Raw genomic sequence first — 21,070 nt, 5'->3', positions numbered from 1 at the left:
TCTATGCAGACATTTATCCATTTTGTGATGTGTAAAATTTTTGAAGCCTCATTGATTCATATGTTTTGGGAATGTCCTAAATTAGGAGGATATTGGCAGAATATTTTACAGCCTTTATCAATGGATTTTAAGATTAAATTAGATCCGTGCCCTTTTTGATTTTCTTTTGCATGAACTGGATAAACTTTTATCGGCACCTCAAGAGAAAGTTTTGATTTTTAGCATGTTGATAGCCAGAAGAGCAGTTTTAATGAAATGGAAAGATGAACCCTCACTGACTCATGCATAGTGTCTACATAATGGAACAACATATTTAACATATTTAAGTTTAGAGAAAATTTTATCTTTAATATTAGACTTAAGTTTCAGTTTCAAAAGCTCTAGGGCCTATTTATAGAATACTATCATAATTGGAAGTTTTAGGTGATTATGGGTTCTCTCGTGCTAATCCATCTGTTTTCTGGAGGTGGCGACTTGATCCATCTTCGAATTTTTCTTGTAACCTTGATTAGAGGGAGGGATTAGACTCATATTAGTTTTGAGTTTTTTTTCCTTTTTCTTTTTGATAAATTGATTTATGGGGTTTAATTATAATTATCCTAGATGTTATCTTTTTTAAAAAAAATACTATATATAATGAGGTTTGTTATAATATTATTTAACTGATTTTCAGGTATAATTATTTTTACAAACACATTTAACAATCAAGAGATAAATTTTTAAATGTATTGTGTTGTGCATTTACTTTAATTTTATGCTATATTATTATATTGCTTCACTATATTAATAATTTGTATATGGATTATTATGTTAAACTCAATAAAAATAAAACATTTTACTTTATTTTCAGTTACATTCTCTGAAAATATTTAACAATTGCTGCATCTGCAGGTTCTTCCCTCTCCACAGCACTACCCAAAAGATGAACAACATTATAGATAATTAACCAAGTTTATAGATAAAGCCTCTGACCAGGGCAACTCTTACTAAGCAAGGAGAAGAAGATAATTTTAAGAAAGTCACGACAAGGCCAAACAGTATCAATCAGTTCCTCACTCTGGGTGACGCCATTGCTGTTTCACACAACTTTATTCAAATAGCTGCTTCGAGCAAAGTACTCAGCTGGCTGAATATTTGCTCCCATTTTCACCAAAGTTTTATCTGTTACTTCAGAGAAAGTTACAATTTTAGACTTGCATATTTTTTACTTATTATTTTATTCTTATTTATTTTAATTTTAAAATTTATTTTCCTCTTTTTTTTGCAGGTTGATGGAGTTCCAGATGCCAGGACTTCTACTGTTTGCATGCATATACGTGTGTATACATGAATATTTTTCTGAACAAGGCGATATCAAAAGTGACATTAATAAAATTAAGCTCGTTATTTTCAAAATTTTAAATTAAAATGCTTGTAAGTACATATATATGAAAATTATGGTGGACTAAATCTCTTTTTTTTTAAATCCATAGATCTGGTACTTACATACATTTTGTTAAATAACAAGTCCTGGATTCATTGGCAAATTGGACTAGGATGCCACATCTGTCAGTTCACCCTGGCATTGCATTCAACAGAATCCAGCAGCTGACACCAGTTTTGCTGATTGATTGATTAGAGATGCCATTGATTACAGAGTAGGGTGAGGTTAAAGGGAGGGGTGCTCCTTCTCCTCCCCCCACCCAAAGAATTATCTCATTTTAATATTTTTTTTTCAATTTTTAAGTCATTTTAGGCATTGGATTTGTTTTTAAACCATTTTAAAAAATGATTTGTTTGATTTCAATAATTGTTTTACATCTCACAGAGCCTCCAAAAGTCCTGCACCTCTCTTTAACCCTTTTCCACTGACATTCAAGTTAATTGGCCGTGTGATGTTTGAGCTGTTTCCACTGGGACCCTTTAACCACGACACTGACTTGTTTTTCCACTGAACACACTCATCCCCGGGGATTGGAGAGTCGACCTTCGAATGGAAAGGAATGGATGGAAGTTGTCTTTTTTTTCCCACTGGTTTAATCAGCACGCTGGCATCAGCTGATGCCAGGGATTTGAGTAGGGGTAGAAACCATCAATCCCCGGGATGATTTGACATCATTTGACACCAGCATGCTGATTGTTTTCCTTTTCCACTGGACCCTGTCCTGGTTAATTCCTGGGACAAGGTGCCAGTGGAAAGGGGGCTTTTGTTGACAGCAGTCAATCCGGTGATGGAGAGGTCTGGACTCATGGTATACATATTACCAAGTTCAGGAAAAGAGGAGATAAGCTGTACATTATGAATTTCTATAATCAAATAGTGCCACTTGCACTTAAACTTGTCTGTAATTTTAAGGAACTGCAAGATTTGCACATTAATTGCTGATGAAAACCACCACAGATAGTTAAGGCTCAAAGTTGCCAAGCATTTTTTTTAAAGTGGAATAACAACTATTCATGCAAAGTCAATTAAACTCTCCAGCTGGCGTATACATTTCAAACAAGTGAATCCCATTCTTTGTTCAAACATCAGAAGAAAACTTTTCCAGTTGCTTCTCTTCTCCACCCATCTATTATTCAGTTCAATCTCTTTTTCCTCCTCTTTTTCACTCTGAACCTTATTAAATTTTAGTCCCCTCAATTTTTTTCTGATTGTTCAGTTTCTTACTCAACCATGTACTGAATGACAGGAGAAAAATAGAAATTGCCAGGTCTGTTGTGGAGTATTCTACTGTTAAATCTGCCTTCTTGCAGCTAAATATGGAAACAGTTTTACTGGACATTTTGGCTCTCAATTTGTGCACTTCTACCTTTATCTATATATTTAAGTGAACATCAATATCTTACCACTGTTATGCTGACAGCATCATCCAGTTGGTTCATTAGAACACTGATAACAGCTGAAGCCAGAAGCAGCATAATAAGAGGATTTTTGAACTGCAAAATAATTGTAAACAAAGTTTATTAACACATTTCTGATGTGATTAATCTGATACGTATTCCTGTAACAACAGAAAGTGCTACACTTGCATGAACACCTCCTCCCTCACCACCATTTGGGGCCCAAACAGTCCTACCAAGTGAAGCAACGCTTCACTTGTGGATCTGCAGGGGTCATTTACTGCATCTGGCCATTATGATCTCTTTGACCTCGGACACTGGACTTCATTGAGCACCTTCACTCTGTAATAGAGGGGATGTCCCAGTGCCAACCCATTTTAAATCCCCACCCAATTCCCATGCCGTCATGTCTGTCCAGTCTCATGCACTGCCTAGAAATTGGAGGAACAACACATATTCCATCTGGGCAGCCTGTAACCATCCAACTCTCCAAAAATTTCTCCAATTCCTGTTGGCACTCCCTCCTGCATCTCTTCCCCTATCCCGATGTGCCTTTTCCTTCTGCTCTGCATTCACAGAGGTAATCCTCTTCCCCCAATCAATTCTCAGCTTTTCTCACCTATCCTCCTATCCATGTCCCCTTATGGCCTCTTGGCCTGTGCTCCTCCCCCTGTGCCTTCTTCCCTCCTCCTCCCACTTTTTTATTCAGATAGTTGCCTGTTTTTTGCTGATACCTTGACAGAGTGGTCAAACCTGAAAGACTGGTTGGACATCTTTGCCTCCTATGGATGCTGCGGGACCTGCTGAGTTTCTCCACTTTTGTGTCTTAATTTATTTTATTCTGAATGTTTCAAACAACATCCCAATTTTGGCAGCTACAAAGTAGCAAAGAAAACAACAACAGATCAAAAACACAAAAGACTTCAAATGTTGGAATTAGGAGCATAAAACAAATTGCTGGAGGAACCCAGTAGTCCACACAGCATCTGTGGGGTGGGGCGAGGGTGAAATGTTGGGAAGGAATTGTCAATATTACAGATCAAGATGGTGCATCAGGACTGAGAGTGGAGAGGGAATATCACCAGAAGAAAGAGGAAATGGGGAAGAGTGAGACAGGGGCCAGGGATGATAGGCAAAACAAGGAGAGCTTAAGATTGAAGGGCGGATGGAGCCAGATTGGGTAGGAGAGTGATAGAATTGAGAAACAAATGTAGGTAGTTGAGAAGAAGCTGACAAAGAAAAAGAGAAAGAACAGTTGGAGCCAGGCGAGGTTGAGGAGAGCGCAGGTGGAGACAGCTGGTGGAGGATGATATTCTACCCTGCGAAAACAACACCTATTTTTTGTTTGATTATGGAATCAAAGTGCCTTCATTGGAAAGATACCAAAATACCGGTAGCTAACAAACCACATAAAAGATACCATTTTGCTTAAGATCAACATGGAATCTGGAGCAAAATTAAACACTATTTTTATTGTTATTACAGAAGCTTTGTGTTCCAAGTGTCCTGCAATTCAATATAAATTAGGAAATTAACAACTTATCATGACACCTTTTGATTCTTCCTCAAAACTGTCTTCAAATAAGATTTCATAGATTTACAAGGACATTGTTGGGACTTGAGGAACTGAGTTACTGGAAAAGGTTAAACAGGTTAGGATATTATTCTCTGGAGTGTCAGAAAATAAGGGGAGATTTGACCAAGGTATACAAAATTATGAGGGGTATAGATCAAGTAAATGCAAGCAGGTTTCCCCCCCCCCCCCCCCCCCCCGCCCCCCAACTGAGGTTAGATGAGACAAGAACTTGATGACATGGGCAACATTAGGGAGAACCTTCACACAGAGAATAGTGAGAGTGTAGAAAGAGATTTTAAAATGAAGTGGTGAACATGTAATCCATTTTTGACAATGAAGAAAAATTTGGACAGGTACATGATTGGGAGGAGTATGGAGAGCTATGGTCCAGATGCAGGTCAATGGGACTAGGCTGAATAATAGTTCAGCACAGATTAGATGGGCCAAAAGGAGCTCTAGTGTGCTAGAGCACTAAATGTGCTCTAATGTTCGATGATTCCATGGAAAATGTAAGATTTCTCTTCTATTATTCACGTGCCATTTTAGATTGTACAGTGTTTATTGGACAAACCAGACCTCTGTCATCTGATCATTTCTGGGTCATTGTTACAATGCAACTACTGCTTTGTATAACCTGAGAAATATATTTTTTCCAAAGAGGCTCGTCTTCATTGATTTCAAATTCATTCCATCCATGGTATGCCCGACGGCGAGAAATTTCACTGTTCTTCAGGCCATTATGAAGATCACCCTGTTTTAAGAAAATAAGGTTTTAATAGTTCGATTCAAAAATCAAAGGTATGACTGTTATACCAGCAAGAGGCACACATTACTAAGATAATGGGTAACTGCCATTTTGATAATCTTGGCTGATTTCAGTCACTGAAAATTCCCACAACTACATTTACATTTATTTTCACTTTCAGGCCCTTTTGCATTAATTTACTAAATGGTGCTTTTGAATGTGTTTTGGTGCCATCACACTATCACAGAACTTGGAATATTCACAAGGAAATGCCATATTCAAGGCTGAAAATGAGCCATCTAACATTTTTAAACTTCTGTTTCCAATTCCTGCAAATAGATCAGAATATTTTAGCAGTTGGGCATTTGACCACCTGAACTCATTCTGCCGTTCCTTTGAAACATGGCCTGTTTTTTTCTCAAAATCTACGAATCCACCGATACCTATTACTGGATGGCTTTAACAGTAAAACTTTGTCAATCAAGCTAAAATTTCAACTTGGTTAGTGGGTGACATGAATTTCAAATTTCTATTCTTCTTCTTTGGCTTGGCTTCGCGGACGAAGATTTATGGAGGGGTAATGTCCACGTCAGCTGCAGGCTCGTTTGTGGCTGACAAGTCCGATGCGGGACAGGCAGACACGGTTGCAGCGGTTGCAAGCTTATTGAAATCACACCTTGATTTCTCATTTGAACAGGCAAGCTCTATTTTTTAAGATTGTTCCCCTACACCAGATGATTTTTTCAATCCTTTTTACAATTTAAAACACCAATCAGAACAATACTCAATCCTTTTACAGCTTTGTCCTTATAACCATATAACCATTTACAGAGCGGAAACAGGCCATGTTGGCCTTTCGAGTCCGCACCACCATTCTATTTCAAATCTCAAAGTATCCTTTGGGGATGTGTGCCCAACATTGCCACAAGCCCCTATGATGCAGTCTGTCCAGACATGCAAGATAGCATTATTTTCTCATATTTATAATCCAACAGCAACCCATCCCAGAGATCATGACCATCATTCCAAAGAACCATTTGAACATTACAACACAGAAACAGGCTCTTCGGCCCATTTAGTTTATGCCAAACTCTGCCTAGTCCCATCAACCTACAAACCATAGCCCTCCATACCCCTCCCATCCATGTTCAATCCAATCTTCTCTTAAATGTCAAAAATCAAACCCACATTCATCATCTCCACTGGCAACTCATTCCCACTCTCATCACCTTCTGTGTGAAGAGGCTTCCCCTAATGTTCCAATTAAAGGACTCAGCTTTTACCTTGGAGGAAAAACCCAACACCCAACCCCAACCAACCAATTTTCCCTTGCAACCGCTGCAATCGTGTCTGCCTGTCCCGCATCGGACTGGTCAGCCACAAACGAGCCTGCAGCTGACGTGGACTTTTTACCCCCTCCATAAATCTTCGTCCGCGAAGCCAAGCCAAAGAAGAAGAAAAGAAGATGTTCTCTAGTTCTGGTCATATCTAACCTCAGTGGAAAAAGCCTGCTTGTATTTACTCTATCTATACAACCCATAATTTTATATTGCTCTATCAAATCTCCCCTCATTTTTCTAAAATCCCAACCTGTTTAGCCTTTCCCTGCAGCTCAGTTCCTGAAAGATTTATGTTGATGGCAAATCTGTCTACCTTGGGCAGTCTAAAACTAATTTTGTGTATTATTACACTGTTTTAATTACATGACAATAAAGCAATCTTGAATAAAGTCCGTAACCTATTCAACCATACTCTTTCATTCAGCACAAAGTCCTGGCAACATCCTTGCAAATTACCTCTGCACTCTTCCATATCTTATTGGTATCTTTCCTGTAGGTAGGTGACCCAAAACTACATACAATACTCCACATTCGGCATCAGCAATTTCTTATATGACTTCAACATAACGTCCTAACTCCTTATTCAATACTTGCTTTACAATGGCCAATATGGTAAAAGTTTTCTTTATGACTCTTTTAAATATTTTTATTGAGTTAAACATATAAACTTACATACAAAATTTTAAGGAAAACACAAAACAAGTTCTCATATACGTACAAGTACCAAAAAAATGGAGGGAACGACATTTGACAGTTGCTTAATCCTTCACCACTTTCAAGGAAACCTGTTCCCAGGACCCTGTTCTGATTCACTCCACAGCTTCCCACTGTTGCCTACAAGCATGTACCAGGGGTGTAGGTTATTTGGGTGCCAAAGACTCATGAGCCGAAATGGCTTGCTATTGTGCTGTATGCCTAAATCAAAAATTAAAAGGTTGCCCACTCCTGACCCAGATCATTGACATTGATGACAAACAACAAAGGACCTTGCACCAATCCCCACTAATCACCAGCAAAGAGGCAATCTTTCATTTCCATTCTCTGGCTTCTCCCTCAAAGCAAATGTCTATTCCAATTTACTAATTCATTCTGCATGCCAAGCGACTGAACCTGCTTGACCATCCTCTCATACGGGATCTTGTCAAATGCCTTACCAAAATCTAAACAAATAACATCCAATGCCTTTCTATCAACAATATTCCTGGTAGCCTCCTCAAAAAACATTGATAAGATTGGTTTGACATGACCTACAATGTTCAAAGCCATATTGACTATCCCTAATCAGACCCTACCCATCCAAGTATTTGTATATCCAGTGTCTTAGAATGCCTTTCAACAATTTACCCACTACCGAGGAGTCACGTGATGGAGTAGTGGCCGGTCGGGGAACTCCAGCCCTCTCCAGAAAAGTAAAAAAAGGCAGTGAAAAACCGAAGGCACAAACACAAAAACCAAAATAAAGTGAAAATAAAAGTATGGAGAAAATGACAGCGAAAAAAGAAAAGCCAAAAGCAACGGGAAGAAGAGAAGAAAGGACATCGGAAGAAGAAGGTGAAGGCCTTACCTGTCCGAGGAGGCCCACCGCGGAGAGAGAAGCCCGCTCCCTAAGGTCAGTTGAAGCCCCGAACTCAGGACTACAAAAATGGCTCACGGAGCCAAACAAAAGTGCGCAACCGCGCATGCACGAGGGGGACCAGCTGAGGAGTCGATCTCCACAGCTGAAATTGACAGCCACAACAAAACAGCAAGAGGAAAACACAGAAAATAACGAGAGCAAGAAAGAAGAGAGTAAAAAGAAATCAAAGAAACAACAGATGACCAACCCAGAGGAAGAAGACCAGCAGCAAGACACTTCTAATAAAAATAAGACCAAAAATACCCAACAAAATAAAACAAACAAACCAACAAGAAAACCAGAAGAGACAGAGGCAAAGGACACAGATCCTGGAGTGAACTCAGAAGAAGAAGAATTTACCCACTACCGATGTCAGTCTTACCATCTTATAATTTCTAAGATTATTCTTAAGAGTCTTCCTAAAACAAAAGAACAATCCTCTGGCACTTCACCTGTACCTCTGGATGTTTTAAATACCTTTACTAAGGTCCCAACAATTTCTGAATGACCTCCCTCAAGCTCCAAGGGGACATCTTGTCAGACCCTGAGGATTTATGCATCCTTATTTGTCTCCAGACAGCAAGTACCTCCTCCACAAACTGTATGGGCTCCATGACCTCACTGCTATTCTGCCTCACTTCTATAGACTCAGTGTCTATCTCCTGAGATAATACAGAATCTTCAAATAGTAACATGGATTATATTTGTAATTACACACTGCAGCACAACAAAATTGTCAGGAGGTTACAAAATTTTATCCTTTGTGTTAATTGATCTACTTTGGAGGAAACTGGCACTACTAATGATTCAACATTAGTATGGATAGATATGAAAAGATCATTCAGTTCAATATCTGATCACAGCAATGTGGACTCCAGATGTTAATATCAAATATGCCTAAACTTTGAAGCCTACAATTGCATTGCTTATCAATTGCTTGGTTTTAAACACAAATTAAAACTTCACAATCTAAAAACTAAGAGTGAAAATAATTTTTAAAACACCTTTGTATCTTTCAAACTGACCTTATAATTCGTTCTTTTGTTTGACAAGTATATTAAGAGGACAAAAAAAGTTTCTCCACATTTTAAAATATACACTTATAAGAAATAGTAGGTCATCCAGCCTGATGACCCTGTTTTGTCTTTCAATTAGATCATAGCTGATCTGATGATATGCTCATCTACATCTTCCTGCCTTTTCCCCCATATTCCTTAATTCCCATACTATGTAAAATCAATCTAACCTTGTCTTAAATATATTTACTAAGGTAGGATCTGGGTCCCATCACTGTTTAGATAGAGCACTTTTGAACAGTTCCTTCCTTCCCCAATACTAGTGCCAATTTCCCATGATTTGGAACCTACTTCTCCCACACCAATCCTTGAGCCATGGATTTAGCTCTCTGGTCTTCAGGACCCTTTGCCAATCTGCATGTGGCTCAGGTAGCAATCCAGAGATTACCACCTCTTTGGCTCTGCTTTTCAATTTCATCCCAAGCTCCTCAAAGTCCCTTAGCAGAACCTCTTTCCTGGTTCTGCTGATGGTGTTGGAACCCACATGGAGAACAACCGGATCTTTCCCCTCCCATTGCAATTCCTCTGCAGGTCAGATAAGATGTTCCAAACCCAGGCACTAGGCAGCAACACTGGCTTCAGGACACGCTACCCCTCTGATCAGCACTGTCCCTTGGATCCCACTACCTGCCTCACTTTCAGTCACACCTTCTTGACCCTGACCATAGGCTGAATCTAAGATACCTATTTTAATGGGTGTGACTACCTGCTGAAACAAAATTTCCAGGTACCTCTCCCCATCCTGATATGTCACACTCTTTGAAGCTCAGATTCCAGGTCATCAATTTTGAGCCTGAATTCTTTGAATAACCAACACTTGCTACAGAGAAAGTAATCATGAACTACAACAGGGTCCACCAGCTCCGACATCATGCAGCTACAACACATCACCTGATCTTGCATATAAAAAAGGGCTGAATTTGAAGAATTTTGCCTGCAGTTATGCACAGATTAGTTGGTATTTTCTTGTTAAGAGTCCCAGAGTTCAGGACTCCTGCCCAAATGTGGCTGTCCTAGTCTTGTATTCAAAGTGAGGATATAGCTCCATCAGTGGTAAAGATTACAGAGATCCCCAGCATACATTCCTAGAAATCTGGTCTTGGTTTAAGCACCAGAATCCCAGACCAGATTCCTGAGCATGAATGCTAGCAATCAATTTGATGCTCATTGCATAGCTGCATGCAAAAAAAAAATAAAATTAATTACTTTTTTAAAAAAATGCTTTTTCTAATAATATCTAACATTAATACTGTAAAGCTATAACTTCAACTTTAAATTAATGTATTTAAAGTCATCTTATTGGATGTACAGAATAAATCCTAACAACAAGCAGAGCACTGCAATCTCAAAGTCAAAATGGCATGGAAAAAAGTACTGCACAAAATGTCTAATGGGTGGATATTCCGATATTTTTTGTCATATTAAAAAGAACTTTGTTAAATAGAGAGAACATACCCAGAGAGTTGATGGCATCAGTATGAGAATTTTTGAATGGCATGTTTATAAATAAAGCAATACCTGTAAACACAGAATTCCTTCCACGCCATTGTCACACACACCTTACCTGCAAAATACTAGCAACTTCATCCACAGGTAGTTCACTTGCCCTCCTTGACGACAATGCTGGAATCATTATTTCATTTTCACTGTGGTAAAACTCCTCAGATCCCGGCATCTAAAGAAGCAGATATAAAAAGATATTAGAAGTAAAGGAAATAATTCAGCCAGATTATATACTTACTATTAAGGAAGTTCAGCATAATTTTTAAAATTTTATTTCCAACACTGTAGTAGCTGATTCCAGCCACTGAAACACATGCTGCCCAATTAAACTACAACACTGCACATTTTTTTTGAAGGGTGGGAGGAAACCAGAGCACTTGTGGAAAGCCCACCCAAATCACGGGGAGAATGCACAAACTCCTGACAGAGCACTGGATTCAAACCCTGGTCACTAACACTGTAATAGCATTGCACTAATTGCTATGCTCCCTGTGCCACCCACGTCCCTCAACAACTTCTGCAGGTCCACCATTGAAAGAATACTTGCTGGATGCATAGCAGCAAGATAATGGAGCTGCTCTGTTTAAGATTGGAAGAAGCTGCACAAGGTGGTGAATGCAGGTCAGAAAACCATGCAAATTTCCCTCCCTTCCATGGACCATCTACACCTTCTACTGTCAAGGAAAGGCAGCTAATATACCCATCACACCCTTGACACAGTCTTCCTTCCTCCCTTTGTGGGCATCAACAGGCTGAAGGATAGTTTCTTCCCTGCAGACATCAGGGTCCTGAATGAACCCCACCAATGTGTAAATGAGTGGAGGAATTTGGGGAAATTTGATGGAAATGCAGAAGCAAATGTGATCAAGTAGGATGAGCAGAAAGTGTGCTGACTGGCTGCATCTCGGCCTGCTTTGGGGGCACCAATACCTCCAAGCAGAAAGCCATGCAAAAGGTAGTAGATATAGCCCAGTACATCACATGCAAAAGTCTCTCCACCATTGAGAAGGTCTACATGGAACACTGCTGTCAGAGAGCAGAGATCTACACCATTCAGGTCAAGCTCTGGTCTCATTGCTGCCATCAGGAGAGAAGTAAAGGTACCACAAGACTCATACCACCAGTTCAGGAACAGTTGCTACCACTCCACCACCCAGACTCCTCAACAACAAACTTCCTTAGAGACTCATTTAAGGCCTTTTACTTGACACATTATTTATTGAATATTTCTTTTCTGTATTGCAGTTTGTTTACATTTCTTTCATTGTTTATATTTCTATCTTTGAATGTTTATCTTTTCTTAAGTACAATTTTTTGCACTACCGATAAATAGAAATTCTGTCAGACAAGCAGGAAGAACAATCTCAGGTTGTATGTGATATCATGCATGCACTCTGACAATAAATCTGACCTTTGAAGAATTTAATGAGCTAAACACCCAAAAGCACTTACAACCAATGGACTACCCTCAAAAATGTAGTCACTGTCATGTGCACCCAACAAATTCTCTATCAACATGATACAACCTTTAACTGTTCTCTGGTTCAGGAAGGAGTATGCAATGGACTAAATCATAGCTGTCAGAGCAAGCCTCATCTGTTTCTACAGTAGGATACAAAAAGGACTCAGAGGATGGAGTACATCCAAATCAACTTTCATCACTTAGGCAACACCACCAAATCTAATATACTGGTAATATATCTCGCTGCCATTTCTTGAATCTCATGACAATTTGCCTACACTTTGGCAGTGATCACACTTAATGATTTTTTTTGGATGTCCCAAAATTGAGAAGGTGTAGTGCAAATGCAAGTCCTTCCTTTATTTCTTAATTATATGCCTGTGCCACCAGCTGACTCAGTGGCAAACATTCCATGGTAGATTAAAGCCTGTAATTTCTTTCTTTTGGCTTGGCTTCGCGGACGAAGATTTATGGAGGGGGTAAAAAGTCCACGTCAGCTGCAGGCTCGTTTGTGGCTGACCAGTCCGATGCGGGACAGGCAGACACGATTGCAGCGGTTGCAAGGGAAAATTGGTTGGTTGGGGTTGGGTGTTGGGTTTTTCCTCCTTTGCCTTTTGTCAGTGAGGTGGGCTCTGCGGTCTTCTTCAAAGGAGGCTGCTGCCCGCCAAACTGTGAGGCGCCAAGATGCACGGTTTGAGGCGTTATCAGCCCACTGGCGGTGGTCAATGTGGCAGGCACCAAGAGATTTCTTTAGGCAGTCCTTGTACCTTTTACAGACACAAATTACAGACACAAAAACTACATTTTTTAAAAAACATATTTAATCTCAAAAAAACGCTTAACCTTACGATAATTCTTGTGTACTTATCCCGTTCAACAAATCTGTGGGGAGTTTTGAAAAGCTGGTAATGAAGCATATTAGTTCCTGTTTGAGAGGAGACATGGATCCATTCCAATTCGCCTATTGTAGAAAGAGGTCCACAGTGGATGCCATCTTACTGGCTCTACACAAAGCCTGGAACACCTGGATAGCAAAGATGCATACATCAGGATGCTCTTTATCGACTACAGTTTGGCATTTAACACCATTATCCCCTCAAAACTGATCAGCAAACTCCAAGACCTGGGACCCAATACCACACAGTGTAATTGGATCATGGATTTCTTCACCTCCAGGCCACAATCAGTGAAGCTTGGTAAGAACTTCTCCTCCATAATCTCCATCAGTACCAGGGCACCACTGAGCTGATTTGTTTATTTTTTGCACTACCAGTTAGTGGTAAATTCTGCCTTGCCCACGGGCAAAAGGAATCTCAGGGTTGTAGGTGATGTCATGAATGTACTCAGACAACAAATCTGAAATCTGAGTGTAATAAATGGGAGTGTAATTAGGTTGGGGTAAAATGAGTACCATGTCAGGATTCAAAGGGCCAAACAGCACCTTTCCATGCTGTGTGACACATCCTTATTAACATAGCTTAATTTCAATGTATGAAACTTGATTGTTGATGCATTATTTAATTAATTAGCAGTAAGAAGCCAGAAGGGAAGTAATTCTCTTGAATGTATTCTTAGACACTGCTTGTTTTTTTAAAAACTACTTTTGCCAATGAGCTGATTTTACTTTAAATTTAACCATATAGTACAGTAACAGGCCATTTTGGCCCATGAATCCATGCCCACCCAATTTACGTTTCAAACGGTGGGAGGAAACTAGAGCCACCAGGGAAAACCCACGCAGATAAAGGGAGAACATACAAACTCTTACAAACCTCAGTCCTGATCGCTGGCACTATAAAGATGTTATGCTATTCACTACACCAACTGTGCCACCTACACTTAACCTCTTACCTCTAGAATCTCAAAACAGTTGTATTAAAAATTAAGATTCTGTAGCAGCCCACGACCTGCGCCTCAGGCCGACACAGGAAATGGCCATCGAACACAGCAACCGGCAAAGAATCATGTGGGCTGAAAAGCCAGTTTTCATAGGCCACTGGCAGAGCAGTGAAACTGGTCAATCACTGCCGGTGGATCACAGGGGACCACCAATCGGGACCCAGGCATCCAAGGTAACCATTCAGAAACTGGCCCACTCAAACTGCGCCCCGGTGGTGACACGGCTGAGCTGACTATAAAAGGCAGAGCTGCCACTGAATAAATTCAGTGTCGAATACACTCTTATTGGTGTGTGTGTGTCTTTCTTCTCCTGCAGATTCGAGCTACAGCCTTAAATCTATAACTGAGAGCTATAACCTAGCTGTAGCCGTAGCAACCTCACTACAGTAGTGATCCTATGGAAATAACTACTTTTTATTACTTTCAATAATATACTTTTATTATGTAACCATTAATCAATGATTGTTTACTATTTGCTCATTATTCAATTAATTCAGTTAACATACAGTTAATTTAGTTATTCAGTTATTTACTTTAACCATTAAACAATTATAATCAAAGCAAGGACAGAAGATGAGGCTGGCAAGACATGATGTATCACATGGTCAGGATACAGGATAAGGAGGATGAGTGAAAGTTAATAGAGGCGGAATTTCATGGAAAATGTGGTTTGAAGCATGATTAGATAAAGGAATGAGAAATAATGGTGGCAAACCAAAGATTGGCATACTGCTAAGATTAGGGACATAATTGATTGAACAAGCAAGGTTAGAATTTAACATAAAAAGAGGATGCATGCTATGTTCAGTGGGTTTTGATCAGTGACTTGTTCTCTGACTGCCCAGCCTTTTTTTGCAAATAAAGGTTTAACTTTTCTGAAGAATTCTCCACGTTGCCTGACTCATTTTTGGACATCGAAAAACCACAACAAACCCATCTGATCCAAACGGCGTTTTGGAACCAAAGATGGAAGAGCAACTTGCGATCAAAGCTGTAGTGTTGAAGCTGCTCAGCTTCTGAATGTCGCAACTACGTGTGTGGTTCCAGCAAGCCGAGGCACAGTTCATCATTTGACAGATCTCTGCCAACAACATGCGCTACTACTACATGGTCAGTTCCCTCGATCAGGACACCACATCCCGCATCATCAACTTCCTCCAGCAGTCCCCAGAACAAGGAAGGTATGTGGCCATCAAAGAGCTGTTAACCCGCACTTTCGGGCTCTCAAACTGCGAGCGTGCTCCCCAACTGTTGCATATTGATGGTTTAGGGGACAGGGCTCATTCCGCCCACATAAGCGACATGCTCACTCTCAATAATGGCCACACCTCCTGCCCACTGTTCCAGTAGATCTTCCTGGGAAGGCTGCCTGAGGACATCAGGCTGCTCAATGCAGAAGATGACTTCAATGACCCCAGGAAGGTGGCTGCCCGATCAGACCTGCTATGGGCAACAACGAGGGATGTCTGCGCTTTGCTCGAGCAGGTGACAGCACTGCGTCATCAGCATCCGGCCAGGAAGACCACCGACCGACTGTCTGCCACACTCCACTGGTGAGCAGTACAGTTTCTAACACCAAGGGTGGGGTTCCAAGGCCCATTGATGTCACTCCCCCTGTGTGTTCCAGGGAAACTCCCAGGCGGCCATCATTAATATTTGCAACGGCCAACTGCATAGCATGCCACACATTCAAGAGTCCCCCGTCAAGTCAACGTTTCTTGGTGGACACTGGGGCACAATACAGCGTCATTCCCCCAACCAGCCTGGAGGCCCACTGCAGCAAAGTGGGCCAGGAGCTCCAAGTGGCAAACTGCTCCAACATCCAAACATTCAGCACCCGCACTATTCCCCTCAACTTTGAGGGCAGACAATTCACTTGAATGCTTACGGTGGCAGCTGTGAAACAACCATTACTGGGTGCAGATTTCCTGCAGGACAACTAGTTCCTGATGGATATCAAGAGGCACCAGCTGGTGCACATCCGAAAATCTCAGTCACTCTCGTTCAAGGGCACTGAACTCACCAGCCTCCACCTGCACTCAGTGAGTTCTAACAACAACAAATTCACTCGGGTCGTTGCAGAATTCCCCTTCATTACCACGCCTCACTTCCATTCGGCAGAACCCAGACATGGGGTGAGGCACCAAATCATTACAGAGGGCCCACCCCTCCACACCTGGGCACAGTGTCTCCCCCCCTGACAAGCTCAACATAGGTAGGGACGTTCAAAGAGATGGAGAAACTCGGCATTGTGCGGCACTCCGATAGTCCTTAGGCCTTGCTCCCCTCCTCAAATGGTCCCCAAGAGAGCAGGTGATTGGAGGCTGTGAGGAGACTACCGCTGCCTCAATGAGGCCACCATACCGGACAGATATACCATGCCCCATATCCAAGACTTCACCGCTAACCTGCAAGGGGCATGGATATTCTCAAAGGTGGATGTCATCAGGGGCTATCGCCAGATCCCGGAGCACCCCAAAGACATCCCAAAATCCACCATCATAACCCCCTTTGGATTGTTTGAATGTCTCTACATGCCCTTTAGGTAAAAAACGTGCATCAGATTTTCCAGACTCTGATGGATGCAGTGAGCCAGGATCTGCATTTTGCTTTCATCTACCTCGATGACATTTTAATCCCCAGCCACACCCGCACCCAGCACACCACCCACTTAAAACAATTATTCTCCAGGCTGAGCGATTTTGGCCTAACCATCAACCCAGCCAAGTGCCAGTTTGGCCAAGAAACTATCGATTTCCTGGGCCATCGTGTCGACCAACATGGAGCCAGACCTTTACCCACTAAGGTGGAAGCTATTCACTCTTTTCCCATGCTATTGACAGTGAAGGGACTACAAGAGTTTGCAGGTATGGTCAACTTTTATCACCACTTCATACCTGCAGCAGCTAGCATCATGAGCCCACTATTTCCCCTCATGGCAGGACCTGGTAAATATATACAATGGAGCCAGGAGGTGGCCAAGGACTTCCCTTGTGCACTTGCGGACAGATGTCTGGACCACCCTCACGATGGATGCCTCCAGCACAGCGGTCAGGGGTGTACTTAAGCAACTGGTAAATGGACAATGGCAACCTCTGGCTTTTTTCAGTAAACACCTCAGCCCACCAGAGTTCGAGTACAGTGCCTTTGATAAAGAACTGTTAGCCTTATACCTGGCAATTCAACATTTTCATTACTTCTTGGAGAGCATGAAGTTCAAAATTTACAAGGACCACTAACCCCTTACCTTCGCCTTCAGAAAGGTGTCAGATGCATGGTCAGCCAGGCAAGAGAGGCACCTGACCTACATTTTTGAATTTACAATGGACATTGAACACATAGCGGGTAAATCCAACATGGTGGCCAAAGCCCTATCCCACCCAGCTATCTTTGCGGTGCACAACCCTACCCCTGGCATCAACTACACGGCCTCGGCTGATGTGCAGCAAGCAAATCCTGACATTCAAGCGTATCGGACAGTGCTCACCGGCTTCCAACTGGAGGACATCCAGATTTTGTCCAATAATCGCAAGCTGCTCTGCGACATCTCAACAGGTAAACCTCGCCGTCATTCTGGCTGCATGGAAGAGGCTGGTTTTCAACTCAGTCACAACTTAGCTCACCCTGCCATCAAAATGGTGGTGAACAGGTACTTCTGGCACGGCCTCCTCAGAGGTCGCCCTGTGGGCCAGAACTTGTACTCAGTGTCAGTCATCCAAAATCCAGATTCATATCAAAGCTCCGCCACAGTAATTCAAGCCAGCATGTCGCTGTTTCAGCCACGTGCACATTGACATTGTGGGGCCTCTACCTGTATCCAAAAGCGCATGTAACCTTCTCACAATGGTCAACCAGATGGCCAAAGGTGGTGCCACTATCAGAGGCTTCCACAGAAGCATGCACATGGGCTTTACTCAACACTTGGGTAGCGTGTTTTGGAGTCTCCAAACACTTTACATTGGACGGGTGGGCCCATTTCAGTTCCAGTCTGTGGACCAGCTTAGCCCATGCCCTGGGGACCCAACTCCATCACACCATGGTGTAGCACCCATAGGCCAATGGGTTGGTGGAGAAGTTCCACAGACACCTTAAGGCAGCCTGAATAGCACAACTTACTGAACCTAACTGGGCCAACGAACTCTCTCGAGTCCTGTTAGGCATCTGCACCACACCCCAGGAGGACCTCGAGGCATTGTCTGTCAAGTTAGTCTACAGCGCACCCCTAGTGAAATCGGGCAAATTCGTGACGGCCTCTGAGGACTTGGAGGAGCCCCCGGCTACCACATTGTCCCAACTACGCGAGCACTTATGCACCTTGGCCCCCATGGCCAACACTGCAATTGCATTCCAAAGAACTTTACTGACTGTAAATACATGTTTGTTCAGCACAGGGCTCACCAGCCACCTCCACAGTGCCCTTTCAAGAGGCCATACTGTGTCATCAGACCTAACGGCTCCACCTGTGTTTTGGACATTTGCGGCAGGGAAGAGACTTTCACACTTGACCGGTTGAAACCAGCCTACTTGGACTTTAACCAGCCAATCACTTGCCTGACCCCACGGCACAGTGGTTGGCTGCCTAAAAACAGTACCTCGATCACCAGTTCTGGTGGGGGTCATGTAGCGCCCCACGCCTCGGGCCGACACAATAAATGGCCGTCGAACACAGCGACCAGCAAAGCATCATCCGAGCTGAAACACCCATTTCCATAGGCTGCCGGCAGAGCGGTGAATCTGGCCAATCACCGCCATTGGATCGCAGGAGGCCCAATCGGATCCCTGGCATCTGAGGCAACAAATCGGCAGCCAGGCAGCTCAAGCCACATCCAAGTGGTGATGCGACCAAGCTGACTGTAAAAGGCAGAGTTGCCAGTGTTGTGTGTGTGTGTGTCTTTCTTCTCCTGAGGATTCGAGCTACAGCTTAAGTCTATAACTGAGAGCTATAACCTAGCTATAGCGACCTTGATACAATCCTAAAATTCTCAAATACAACTAAAATCTAGATAAAAATGGCAAATTCTGCTGACTTTAAATGGTGATATAAACAACAAACAGGCCTCTGCATTGACAGACAAGATACCACGTTAACATTTCTCAATATCTACATGTTGTTCAGGGCTGATACATTGTAAAAAAATAGCATTGATAAGCACCTACAAAATAAAGTACAATCTATAATATAAACTGGTTTTGAAAATAGTCATTTGAATACAATATCTCATTTCCAAGCAGATTTTGTAACACTCCAAAAGTTAAAGATACTTATGGAAGAAAAAACCCAGTGTGATCAGCTTTGGCCTTGAAACATGATCTTGTGATTTGTCAGCACTATGAAGTGGGTCCATAATACTGTAATATTAAATGAATGCTATTTTGCATTTGTGCACAGGAGTCAAATGGTTTTTGGCTATGATAGTAAAGCTAAGATATTAAAGCCATTTATACAAGTCTGGAACACAGTTCCAACATTCTAAGAGATACTTGATTTTTGCCCTCCCCCCCCCCACTCATTTGATGAATACTGTTTGACCTGCCGTGCCTCTACAGCATTTTGCATTTTAACTACAAATCTTTATTATTTGAATTGCAACATTAAAATTATAATTTTAAAGAGTACCAGGAACTTAGCCATCAGCCCTTGAACCAGTTTCTCATTTAATAAGATTATACTCGGTCCATGATTTGTATCTGCAATATTCTTCAAAACACCAGTGTACAAAACGTTTTCATTCTCAGCCATGGAAACACTCAACAGGGGGGAATGAAATCTCTCATCTCAGCTTTTCTTGTTCAAAAATGCAAAGAGCAAGCCCGAGACAACATATAGGGAAGGCTTATAAAGTGATAAATAAAATTTATTCCACAGAAGATCGGGTTGCGACCATATCTGAGAGAAAACACAGAAATGTTGGAGGAACTTAGCACGTCTCGCAATGTCCATAAGTGGTAAAGATATATAACCAGAGTTTCAGGCCTGAGCCCTTCAATTCCTGATTCTACTTCTTGTGCCACATTCTCTTTGCCACTTCAGAAAAAAAAAGTCATCTTCAAAGGGTATGTGCATGCAGAATCAAATGTTTAAAAAAAAATCACATCAAATCATAATGGATTATGCTTCTGCTTTATGTACAGAATAAATTAGTTGCTGATCTCAACTGAAGTAACTGTTAAAGGAAACAGAAGGGAATGATAACAAAGTTCACCAAGTTTGGGGAGGAAAGCAAAACCAACTAATGCACAGTGCTGCACTATGCTCAATTAGGCTTGCCTCTTGAGTACTCACCATCTACCATCCATTCTCTTGGCCGCAGTGGCCTTTTACAGTACAAATATCCTCAAGGTCTCACTCAGGAGGCAGAGCCACCAGGAAGCAAAGCAATAAATAGCAGTTCCAGGACTCGGGCATCCAAATCTGATCATCAGGAAATTTAAAGACAGTGGATATGAATGAAAAAATAAAATAAACTCAAATTTACTGACAGATTTATTAGACTATCATTATGTCATCAACTGACTAAACATCAATATAAAAATGAAGGCCCGAATTAGTCAGAGGTTGTCCACGCAATTATCACAACATGAGTAAAAAGTTCATCAGTAAGTGTGCAGAAGGTTGTGTGACAAGACAATAAAGTCTTTCCCTAATCGGAAACCTTGGATGAACCAGTCAACTCACTTATGAAGGCCAGGAGAGAGGCTTTTATGTCAGAAGACCCAGCCTTTTATCAGATATTCACGTACAAGCTTCTCAAAGCTATCAGGGAAGCCAAGGGACACAATAGCACCAACTGCAAATCCATGAGAGCATCACAGTTACCCTGCAACTATGAAAGGATAAGCAGACTATTGTAGAGTAAAGAGAAAAGCGAGGCAGCATAGCAATATCCAATGAGTTAAGCTATGCTTGTTTTCGAACAGAGAACCAATGGGGAAGTGACATCCACATCAACAACTACTGTAACAATATTAATATTTGGGGAGAATTTATTTAGAGTAGGTCACATACATTCACACATTTTAAAACAGATCTTATT

The 21,070-nt window shown here is 41.7% G+C and overlaps 1 protein-coding gene across 6 annotated transcripts in view; it reads right to left on the bottom strand.

Moving 5' to 3' along the window:
* Positions 1–21,070, bottom strand: part of atp2c1 (ATPase secretory pathway Ca2+ transporting 1) — a 116,214-nt gene that overhangs the window by 68,858 nt on the left and 26,286 nt on the right. For 5 of the 6 annotated variants that reach the window (XM_069911029.1, XM_069911046.1, XM_069911025.1 and 2 more), the window contains 3 exons: positions 10,737–10,847; positions 5,031–5,147; positions 2,827–2,916 (listed from right to left, as the gene is read on the bottom strand). In XM_069911029.1, the coding sequence (XP_069767130.1) occupies positions 2,827–2,916; positions 5,031–5,147; positions 10,737–10,847 (318 nt within the window). Of the gene's footprint in view, positions 1–2,826; positions 2,917–5,030; positions 5,148–10,736; positions 10,848–12,980; positions 13,046–21,070 lie in introns of those variants that run through there. The other variant, XM_069911039.1, reaches the window with a different exon arrangement.

The sequence above is a fragment of the Narcine bancroftii genome, chromosome 1, assembly GCF_036971445.1.
Source record: "Narcine bancroftii isolate sNarBan1 chromosome 1, sNarBan1.hap1, whole genome shotgun sequence".
Classification (NCBI taxonomy): Eukaryota; Metazoa; Chordata; class Chondrichthyes; order Torpediniformes; family Narcinidae; genus Narcine; species Narcine bancroftii.
The sequence above is the reverse complement of the archived record's forward strand: the minus strand, read 5'-3'. Positions and strand labels throughout refer to the sequence as shown.